Source organism: Buteo buteo, chromosome 4 (assembly GCF_964188355.1).
Source record: "Buteo buteo chromosome 4, bButBut1.hap1.1, whole genome shotgun sequence".
Classification (NCBI taxonomy): Eukaryota; Metazoa; Chordata; class Aves; order Accipitriformes; family Accipitridae; genus Buteo; species Buteo buteo.
Genome location: NC_134174.1, coordinates 66969415 through 66981721, shown reverse-complemented (window position 1 = coordinate 66981721; position 12307 = coordinate 66969415). Strand labels below are relative to the sequence as shown.

Sequence of the window (12307 nt, the reverse complement as noted above, 5' to 3'; positions counted from 1 at the left end):
CAAAACAAACAAACACCCACACCCCAGAGAACTGTGCAAGCACCAACACTGTGAAATCTTTCTAAAGATTACTTGGCCTTCAAATCACCAGTGGAACTTTTATGCTAAGGAAGAAACAGTGATATAGAGCTTACTTTGAAGTAGGCAAAAAGGAATAAATATTGCCACTGGGAAAGACGAAAGCTACGCTTAGAATCAAAAGAGTACTTCATAATACTCAGCATCTGGCAGGTAATAAAATCATATTTACATACTGGATGATTTTTACATACTTTTCCTTTCTCTCATAGTTTTTAAAGGCCCGTCTGCAGTCTATCAGAAGAACTTCCCTAGCCCTGCTGCCTGGGCTCTCATTAAAACGGCGCAGCACGCAGCCGGCCCCCGCTGATGCGAGGGTGTCCGTACCACGCTGCCGGCACCGGCTCCCGCAACGTCCCGGTAAACTTTGCCCCGTTGGTTTCTAATCACACAGCAGATCCCAGCTCCAGAAGCAGGAACAGCTACTGAAACAATCCTGTCGGTTTAAGGTATTCCAGGTTACCTCGGATAAAATACTAGAGCTAGAAGGCAACAAAATCCCAAGATGGAACCCACCAACACACAGACAAATATCTCTCTATATATATTTAAACAAAATCTAGTACTGTGGTAACACACTCTACAAGAAGGTAAGGTTTTAAGTGCATCCTTTGCTATAAACTATTTTGAAAAACACTGGGTTGATCAACTGTATCTTGATTACTTAGAAGTACAGAAGAGGAAAGGTTAACCTTCACCAGCCTGCCTGTCACAAACACCTCCCAGCCCTGATTAATGGGCAACCTTGATAAATCTATAGTCTATAACATTAGTCTCCTGCTCAAAAGCCAGCTCTGAAGATAGCTCATGAGTATGATGCACAATGATTACAGACAACAATAATTCGACATCTGTTCTCTACTGCACCAAGTCCAACCCACAATGATTAATGTCACAGGAATGTGCAGCGAGAATAAAATATTAATCTTTATAAAAGGATGCTCAGGAGGCATTATCAACTTATGAGCATCCAAGCAAAGACTTGGAAGAAATGAAACACTGACACAGGAACTATGCTGAAGCTAAATACACGCAATAAATTTTTGTCAATTTAAAAACATTTCATTTGGAGGGACACTGACAAATGTGTTTCTTTATTTTATGGATCATTTAGTTAACATAGCCAAAAAAATAAAACCTATGCTTAGTAACCTTGTTTCCGCTACACAGCATGGAGACAAAGATTGTCATTTTAGTCTTAATTAATAAGACTCTTAGAAATGCTATATGCTATCTACTAATATTTAATAGACTAACAATTTCCTAATGGAGAAATCACTAGGTTTTCTAACTATTTAAGAATACAGTAGCTACACAGCTCACTTGGTAATTAGCTTCAAGTCATTTATATAACAAAGCAACAGAGAATACAAACAACTCTATAGGACAAAACAAATCAGATAAATCACTATTTACATAAAACCAAAATTTTGAAGTTTGCAAAGATAAGACACTTCATTTACAAACCAAAAGTACTTACACATTTAGAACTGAAAACATGCATTAGGTTATTAGAATACTCTTCCACACTAATTTTTAAATTAATACTTCTATTTGGACATGCTCTTACAGAAGACTTTTACAACACAGAACTGTTTCAGGTGCTAAAGAAATGCTTCCTCTGTTTTGGGGGTTGAGGTTGGTGTTTTTTGGAAGGGAGAGGGACATGAAAGGGAGAAGAGATGCAGGGTTGTTTTCAATCAAAAAAGTTTGCTGCTTTACACAGATACTGTAACAGATCTATGTAAATTATTGTGGTGGGGGTAATAACTTATTTATACATGCATTTACTTCTATATGGCCGTGTATAGGTTTTTATATTATTATTATATATACATAATTATGTTGTGTTTAAAGATACATACATAAAATATGTATGTATGGCATATGTAAGAACATATTGATATACTTAGGTCCTCACTGAGGAAGATACATAAATATTCGTCTAAATTAGTACATTTAAGACTCTATTCACGTCTCAAAGTCGAGTTACTTGCTGAATCAGGATGTTAATCACTGAAAATTTAAAATGCTTTACTGCATGCAAAAAGCTGCATCCCAATTAGCACAGACGAACACTGGCATGTTCAAAGACCCTACAGAAGTGTCCAGCCCCAAGGCAAAGGACTTCTGTCCAATCATTTTCTTCTCGACAAAAATCAGGGAGTGGGACAGAGTCAAATGAACTCCTCCAAAGCAGAGACTGCCAACCTCCCTGTTCACAACTCTCCTTTATCCTGCCAATACCACTACCTGGGCAATATATACACCCAAAAATGAGATAAATCATCCAACACAGAGTACAGGAAAATATGGCAGTTTAGCTCTTGAAAAAACTCCTAAAGGGCACACTTAGATCATTGCTGTGATTTTGCCCTTGGACACAGTCATGCTAAGCACTGCGGAGAACTTCCGCAGCAGCCGTGACCAAATGATCTTTTCATGACCTTCCAGGAAGCATTTCCTCACATAAGAAAGGGAACAAAGACTAACCCAATGTATAACACGGGTCTACAGTATCAACACAAAAAGGGCAACTGAGCATGATCACGTTAGGGATTATTTTCCATGCTCGAGTAAAACAAGATGCAACCTTATGCTCTTCCAGAAGAAAATTCAAATTTATTTTGACAAAGCCATAATAGATTATTGATGCAAAAATGGAGGGGATAAAGGGCAGATCACCTAAGATGTGAAAAACAGGCCTTGAACTCGATCAACATAACCCCTGAAAATGGGCAGAAACAGCTCTCTTTATGTTAGCAGGGAATTGACAGGAAAATCTTTTCTTCTTAGTGATATTTGAATATTTGTTGTTTCAAAGACAGAAACTAGAAGCATGAAGATCTGATATGGATTTAGTCTACACAGAGAGATGACTTTACTTGTTGGCCTCTGAAAATAACCACAAGCTTGGAAAAATATGCTCCTTGAAGCCACCTAGCTATAATTCTCCCATCAAATACATATATACAAAATACACACACACTCTGCTTAACATTGCTTTGACTGACCAGCTACGTACTGATTTTTCTTTTTCCCTTTGGTACTAGGGCTCAATTATGAGCCACTGTTAGGACAAAAGCAGCAAAAGCTAAGGAATGTACAGGGTTTTCCTGCCAGGCCTGAAGAAAGCTTACTAAAAATAAGTACAAGTTCTGCAAAGAAGAAAAGTTCCCTTGAATTTCAGGAGGCGACATATAAATGGCACACGACATAACCAGAAAAGAAGTGAACAAATTTTAAAACTGTATTTTACATCCTTTTTTGAAGACATACATACAAACACCATAGTACATCCTCATCCAACGTCCCAAACTCTTCACATTTCATAAAGATCACTGAACCATCCACCATTCAACATCGTTCTTCAGGCACAATGCTTTAGCAAACTATTTCACACACCCACCCCTCTCGCCCCCAAAATCCCTCAAGCTTCACAAATTCATGTATTTTGAATTTTAATTCCTCTGGAGACGCAAACAAATCTTCCTTGACCTCTCAAAGCACACAATCAGAGCATTTTTCACCAACAGAGACACTGATGAAATGCTGTTTGATTTTCTGTGCATTTTAGAGCTTTCCATCAATTCCGGAATACTGTACTGCATATTGCTTTTAGAAAAGAAAATCTCATTTCTGCAATATGATACAGGATTAGTTGGATACTTATATGAAAGTATTGCCTATCAGTTAAAAATTATTAAATCAGTGAGGAGGGGAGGCAGTCAAACTACGTTTTAGTAATAAGAACTCAAACCTGCAGAGCAAGGGAAGAAAAAACATCTAAATTTAACAAAGGCTGTGGCTAGGGGTTTAATTTACTTTCAAGTGAAGTTTAGTGTTTATGAAAGGCTCCCAGCACGACTGGTTCTCCAGTCACAAGCTTTAGAGAGAATTACCAGTGGCAAGAGAAGCTTTTAAGATAATGCTTTGTTTATCAACCCACACAAAAAAAATACATATACATATATATATATGAGGTCCTGTGTAACAGTAGAGAAGGAGGGCAGCGCAGAGGTGTGTACGCTCACATCCCTGCTCTGGTACAGCTCGGCTCCAGCGGGGTGAAACGCGCGTCCCGTGCCGTCGCACCGTGCCACGCACGCCAGGCTGGGCAGCGCCTGCAGCCTACGTGCCTTGAATCGCCGCCGCGCCTCAACCGAAGCACGTTAGATTTAATACATTCTTAACAGCCAGTGACAGGAAAACCTCTGGTTAGGAGCCTCCTGATAAGATCCGAAAGCCGTTAAGTAGCACTGTTCTGTCAACAAAACTGGACTGAGTTCAGATTAATGACCCTGCTATTAAAACAGATTCATTTAAATTTCTCAGGAGCTCCATAACGTTGAGCCGTACAATTTGCTGCAACCCAAACAGCTGAGTTTGAGAGTTAGCTTTAAAAAACAAATCAGCTACACACAATTTCTCCTCCCACCTCTGAAAATTAAATTGGTTGAGTAAGTCAAAGATTAATACAGGAAATAACAAAATGTGCCCCATAGCCTTCCTTAGGAGTGCTTTTTATAGTCATAATTTCTTGATTTATCTGAGTTATCTCAATTTCCTCCTACCCAAGACAGTCAAGTATAATACCTTGTATTACTGACTTCTGCCCCAAAGACCTTGCGACCTAAAAGCAGCTAGGAGAAGGAATAACTACTACACAGACAGCAAGCTAAGAATGAATGAAAGAAAGGAGTAACATTGATGTATGTATCTGAAAGACCAAACATTAAAATGGTCTCAGAGAGACTAGTAGCATTTTTCCCCAGCCCCAACACCAGTAACTCCATCTGCACTCCTCCTTTTACTTCTTGCAAACTCTGCAATTCAAACTGACATCATTTGATGTGGCTCATAAGGACTGAATAATTTCAAAAGAAGATCTCAAAAACGAAGATCGAGGTGAGCTGCATTTGGACTTGCTGGTGCAGTACGCAGTGACATGGCTGGTAGACTGTTTTTCAGAGATTCATTCTTACTCGACCACCATCCATAACTGCAGGAACTAAATTTACAGCCTGTGTTATGCCTTGTTGCTCAAGTGGGACTGTAACTATACTGAAGGCTTCCTTATGGAAAAGCTCTCTCTCTTGAAAGATTCAGAGTCTCCAGGATCTCAATTTTCTTCCAGTATTAGTTCTCATTAGACTTTTTTTTTTAACCCAAAGTTTCAGGTTTAAACTTGCATGTAACATGTGTGATATAGACCCAATAATTTTACAGATTCTTTTTGTAAATCATAAACTTCTTATAAATCATAAACCTTACTACAAATTCAGTCTAAATAAAAAGTGCCATCAAAACATGAAGCTCATTCTTTGAGCATCATTCTTCACTGATACTTGTGCAAAATTAGACAGAAAACTTCATGTAGAAAGAAGTGGAAAGAGCAACAGTACGTAATTCCACAGTTGTCAGTACCAGATCCACGCAATACTCCACCTTACAGCAATGCCGCTGAACCGCACCAGGCACAAACACACAGTCTTGTGAAATTAAGGAGTGTAACAGATTGCAGCATGGATTGTGTTGGCTTTATACTTGTTTGCTAACTGGAAGAAAATAAAAGTTACTAGATCCAGCAAAAGTTACATAGCTGTGGTTAGACATTATCTGATCTGGCATAAGACCGGCTAGTACAAAGCCAATCCACCGAGAACATCTTTTAAACTGGAACCAGAAAAGTTTGTTTTATCAGCATTATGCATGATGTGGTCCCAGCATTTCTGACTTGACAGAAGAACCCTTTCAAATTTCCTTTATCATTGAACCATTGCCTATTTGCTCCCTCATTAACTTTTTCTGACAGCACATAAACACTTAGTTTAGGTTATTTAAAATGCAGTCATCTAGAAAAAGAATAAAATATTTCACCTCAAATGAAGAAATTTGTAAGACAAGTGCTTGAACTTACCTTTCACTGGCCCACTAATGTAAAAGAAGAAAATAAGAAAGCATGGATGAACGGCACACTAAAAGGTTTGTATGTTGTTTCACTTCAGCTAGGGAACAGCTTAAAGGGAAAGAATGATGCTTCCGAAAGAAAGGACATCAAAAACTTCCATTTTCTCCATAGAACTTCACTGAGCACAAAAGTCGAACTAATAGTTTTTGATAAAATATATCATGGTTAAAGTTATAACACATGCTAATAACACTGGATGCTTAGTGCCCTTTTAAATTAAAAATTACACGTTTTTGCTTTCACTTCCTTATGATCTATAACCTGCAGTAAGTGTCAATTAGCATTTCCTCACTTATTTTAAATCTTCTTGGCCTTCTAAAGGAACAACCTTAATTGGTTACAACCTCCACCGCGTTCGGCAGCAAGGACAAACCTTGCACTAGCAGAGATCTGGAGACAATGAATAATGCGACAATTTAACGGTTGCAAAGATCCTGCTTACCGTGCTGCGTGAAGAGGTCACTGTGTACTATTTCTATCAGGCAGTATAGCTTCTGGATTGTGAGCCGGCTCATGGGAACGTTTAGGATGAATTCAGTGAAGAGTTTGCTACATACAAAAGGAAAGTAAAAATACATTAATCTCTCTACAAAATACATAAAAAACCACCCAATAGCACAGAACAAGACAAACAACTACATACTCTTAGACAAGCAAACTCATTTTTTTCAAGATATAAAAGTTAGACAGGAATTTTAACATCTTTGTTGGCGACACGGGCAGCGGGATTGAGCGCACCCTCAGCAAGTTTGCCGACGACACCAAGCTGTGTGGTGTGGTCAGCTCACTGGAGGGGAGGGATGCCATCCAGAGGGACCTGGACAGGCTTGAGAGGTGGGCTCGTGCCAACCTCGTGAAGTGCAACAAGGCCAAGTGCAAGGTCCTGCACGTGGGTTGGGGTAATCCCAAGCACAAATACAGCCTGGGTGGAAAATGGGTCGAGAGCAGCCCTGTGGAGAAGGACTTGGGGTTATTAGTGGATGAAAAACTGAATATGACCTGGCAATGTGCGCTCGCAGCCCAGAAAGCCAGCCGTACCCTGGGCTGCATCAAAAGCAGCGTGACCAGCAGGTGGAGGGAGGGGATTCTGCCCCTCTGCTCCGCTCTGGTGAGACCCCCCCCTGCAGTACTGCCTGCAGCTCTGGGGCCCCCAGCATTAGAAGGACATAGACCTGTTGGAGCGAGTCCAGAGGAGGGCCACCAAGATGATCAGAGGGCTGGAGTGTACAAGTGTACATGTAAAAAAGTTTACAGTACACACAAGTAGAAGTTAAATACCAGGTTCCTCGGGCCGTTGGAATGCTAGACTAAGATTAAACGTATCTATTTTATTTCTACTTTATCTTTTCCTTATTTTGACACACCAGAACACAGAAATGAAAACAGACAATATATAAAAGGGTTTGTGCAATCAAATTATTTAAAAAGGTGGGTTTTTTCAACTTAAACACCTTATAATAGCACTGTGAAAAAAACTGATTTTAAGTTAAAAGTTCTCCTGACATACTAGTTTTGATTTGGGTTGGCTATTGTTTTTTGCTCTGAAATGTCTTCCTATTACCCTTTCTATTTAACTAACAACATTCCTGTGTTTATGAGCTACTGAAATGTCAATCCAGCAATACGGTGCACTGAACAAAACCAGTTATTTACATTAAATTTATACTTGAAAGAGTGAAGCATCAAGTATAGAGCTTAAGAGTTTTGATGTCAGTTGCCTGATTGATAATTCTTGCTATCCCATTACATGATTATACTAAACAAAACTGCAAAGTTTGTCAAGACATTTGTCAAACCTTGATACCATACATGTTATTTTTAAAACAGGCTATTTCTGTAGCCCTAAAAATATTTGCAAGGAAAAAAAAGGTAATAAAACCAAAGTGATAAAACATCTCAGGTGACCACATTTAATTGCCTCTGTATATATTTATATATGTGTGTGTATATATATATGTAGAATAAAGATCTAGATAAAGTTCACACTACACATTTCATTAACTCTACTCACCTAAGTTCTTTTGGATCAAATACTAATTTCACATCATTGACAATAGCTGGCAAGTATTTAAGTGCTGCCCCCTAAAAAAATAAAAACAACAAATAAACAAGACTGAAATTCTTATGTCTTTAAAGGTGATGCAAAGACTGCAAGAAGAGAATCACACACGAGTAGGTTGCTTCAACTTAACTATTCTCTGTGGCTTCAGCTGAACCCCTGTGGCTTGCTCTTAGCATATTCTTTTGGGGGCAAGTACATAATGAAAGGATTCAAAAGATACAAACAGATGTTAATATTTTAACTACTTGTACTAATTTTAACTAATTTTGTCTTTCTATTTCTTAGTAACAGTAGTTAAATTTATTTATTTCTAGAGCGAACGTTCTCTTACAGGCATCAAGAGCAAAAATCCAGCAATTAAAAATTACTACCCAGCAATTTAATGCAATCATGCCAGAATACACTTCAGGTTAGACAATAGTAAATGGACCTCTAGTGACACCACAGATAAAAATCACTTAGTCTACACAAACAGTAATTGCAACCAGATAGAATTGGGTTTTTACCCTTCATTTGCAAATGGATTTAAATACCCTATTTCAAATAATAGATGAGAACATGTTCTACCTAAGAAACCCTAAGGCAAAAGTCTTTGGTTCTAATCTTAACCTTATTAGCTCATACACGTGCACTATTTTTACTGAGGTTGCTCAAGTCCTTGCGTCCACTGAGCACCAGACTAGAAAAACCCCCCACAGTAATTCAACTATAAACTACAACAGCCAGACTCATTTTGCTTACCTTTGCATTTTATTGGTAATATCGAACAGTTTGATTACAGATGTATCTTTGCCTCAAAAGGGAGAATGATTCATTCCCCATAGAAGGCGATTCTGTTTGTGGGTTTAATGCTTAGCATTTGCAGCTTCCATGAACAAGAACACTGTGTGCTCCCTACCCTTTTGAATTAGATGGAAGACAAGCCCTTATACTTTTCTTTCTTAATCAATTCTTTTCTAGTCTGAAGTCCGTGATGTGACAAATGATGACACTATACAGCTCCACGGTCAGAGGAATTCAAGAGACAGGAAAATTCTGTTTAGTAGTAGTTGTTATTAGTAGGAAGAGCCACAGGGAAACAGACTCGAGGAGTATTGCCTCGTAGGTACATACAAAACCACTTCTCTATTTTCAAACTACACTTTTCTGCCACAACCCTAGCAATTTTAAATCAAATTCCACCGTTCTTGAATGCGCAAGGTCAATTGTTTGGTTACAGTCACAAGGGTAACTTCAAGTAGCCAGCGTGGGAAGTTTGCCAACGCTTGCTGATCACTTTTAAAAGAGCAAAAAACAAACATGTCAATAGGTTAGATGGAAATTTCAGAGTGTTCCAGTTTTTATTCATAGTCCATTTAAACTGTCAAGCTTGATCATCAAACATTTCCACGTATGCTTAAAGGACTACTTACATGCTCAGAAATCAAGCTCATAACTGTAATTATGCAAATAGTCCCATTATGTACACGCTTATGTGTTTTGATGGATGAGGACTCTAATGACCAGTTATAAACCGCAGCCATTGCTGTGTTTTTATTTGCTTATCATTCAAATGCATGTAGCAATAAACGTTTAGTAACACATACTAAAAAAGAGCTTGCATTTTATGTCTTGAATTAAAATTTCACACTGTGCTGGCACAATCATTAAAATTAACACTTTAATAGCTTAAATGAAGTACTATCAGGTAAAACTACTTACAACATCAATTTAAAGCCTGTAGTTACAACAATTATCAGCTACTTAGGTTCTACTTTATGGACAAACCAATTAAAGTTTAAAACCTTAAAATTTAAAGAATATTGTGGAAGTATATTTCCCAATTTCCAATCTCAACTGACTCAATTATATGACAGACAGTATGATCAGACAAGTAGGCTCTGCAGTCCCATCATTAAATCTGTATCTGTATAATCCAGATTATAAAATCTACTAATATAACCATTTGTTGATATTAACTCTTGTAAAACAGCAGCTCTCACGGTAGATTTTACTCTGTTAGAAGCTGCAGCTGAAAGTAGATCTTTTGTTAGCAGTAGCACAACTGCAATGCTGGTTATTCCCAGGATACTGGAATACATAAGTGAGGAATATTAAATTCAGAAGATAAAAAACCTGTTCTCATCTTTTCATACAACATCAGGAAAAAAACAAATAAGCAATCTGTTTTGGTTTTCTTCCATTGAAAGAAATTAGATTACTTTCCACTCTTGATCAGCACCGGACAAAGGTACAAATTCCTCATTTCTGCAAGAAGTACATGGCAAACTAAATCAAAATCTTAATTTCATAGTTACACAGTGATGCCTAAGTCACTTGAAAATTCAAAACTGGATTAAAGAAGACACAATAATGAAGAACCTTAATTCTTTGATTTTTAATCAAACAGGTTTGTGCAATAACTGCCATGTGATCACATGAGATACACATACAAAGCTGGAAATCTCAGTCTCACATACTTAGTCAATAATTATACATAGTTTCAAGCTGGGCTGCAAAAAAAAATTTTACTGCCCAAAGGGGTTTCTCTCTTTGTGGAAAACAAGTGATAAATTACTACTACGCTTATCAAGTCTCATCCCTCATTTCTCCCTCTCCCCACCACACACAACCATACACAGAGCTGTGCACTTACACAAATATGTGTTAATTTCCTCATTTATGAGTATCAAATCTATGTATAAAAGGTATTACCCCACGGCCAAAGTCCATACACATGAAGAGAACCGTTAACTGACACTACCTGAACCAGCTGCCAATGCAGCCTATTGAACTGCTAACTCCATGAGTGTAGTGCTTTCACAGATACCCTTCTAAACTATAAAAGGCAATTAAGTATGCTAAGAAATAAAACTCACTAAGTGAAAGTAATAAGGTCCAGAAAAGTCAAAGCTTTGCCTTAAACAGAATAAATTAAGCAATAATTGATGGTCACAATTCTCTGCACGGCCAATACGGAGGACGAATTTCTTAGCTTTTACCGTTCCACAGAATAATTGCAACTTATTCCTTAAATCATCACTATCACCTCTCTATCTAGAGCAGTCATCCTTTGCAACCTTTAAGATAAAGTCATTGATGTGCTTGTGACTTAACAGCTAATTGTTTTTTCCTAAACTTCTTCAGAGCTAGGAGCTCAATAACATAGGGGGTTTTTTCATCTTGAAGAAAAATACAGCGAAGGCCTGTATCAAAAGATTAGTTGGGGGTGGGAGGAAACCTTCAGACATGGTAAGAAGGCCAGAATAAATATGACCAAGTGCAACAGAGGCGTTAGTTCTAACAGTGGTCCCTCTGAACATCACTGGAGGGTCCACTGCAGTGTTCACGCTGCTACAGCTCTTTTTTACCTGATGGTTCATTTCCAGACAGGTTTAATGAGACAAGAATGAGATCTACCAAGAAAAAAACCAGCACAATCTTTACCCTAAGCCAGCAGTTTAGAAAACACTGTCAGCAAAACAGCCACTTTATTCTGAAAGGAACTTTTTCTGCAATTTGTGGGGTCTCAAACCCCCCAAAAAACGTTAGAGCACTTTGACACTTGCATAAATAAACTTTAAAATAAGAGTAAGCTTCATGTAATTTTTGGAACAACAAAAAGAATCCCCAAAACCCCAACCACTAACATTACCTGGATAAGCCGCCTTACAGAAAAGTTCCTGAGTTTTTCATTTCTTCATGAAGACAGACACACATCAGCAGTCCTCCCAGAAAGAGATGGGAGGACAGATACACACGCCTTTTCTTCATGTCATTAGGCAAATACAAGCACCTTAAGTTTTGCGACTCCCACGAGGTCCCAGGCCATCTGAATCCCTCTTCACTCCTAAGGGTTTCCTCTAGGACACCATGTCAGCCTGTCCTCTGACCCCAGTTCCCTTTAAGCCTTCCCTACTTTTAAGTTGGGGAAAGACAAAAGACAGGCTAGTACTCCTCCGCGGAGCCTGCTTCTGCAAACCTTTGAGTTTGCTGGAAATGGCTTCACTCGTGAAAAGCAGCATTACCTTAAGCATTCAGTCAGCAGTGCCCAAAGTCACCTAGTCCACCTTTTGAAAAGCCACATAGATTATTGTTTCAAATATTGACAATCCAACATAATAGCAAGCCATGAAGAACATATCTACACAGAAGTGCATATGCTCAGAAACATGTTTAAGAAGCATTACAAGATAAGTAAAATTACAGCATATTTC

The 12307-nt window shown here is 38.3% G+C and overlaps 1 protein-coding gene across 2 annotated transcripts in view; it reads right to left on the bottom strand.

Annotated features, from left to right (window-relative positions):
• The window catches only part of DOCK1 (dedicator of cytokinesis 1), a 312956-nt gene that overhangs the window by 224127 nt on the left and 76522 nt on the right, over positions 1-12307 (bottom strand). For both annotated transcript variants that reach the window (XM_075026608.1, XM_075026609.1), the window contains exons 24-25: positions 8061-8131; positions 6492-6598 (exon numbers count right to left, since the gene is read on the bottom strand). In XM_075026608.1, the coding sequence (XP_074882709.1) occupies positions 6492-6598; positions 8061-8131 (178 nt within the window). The remainder of the gene's footprint in view (positions 1-6491; positions 6599-8060; positions 8132-12307) is intronic.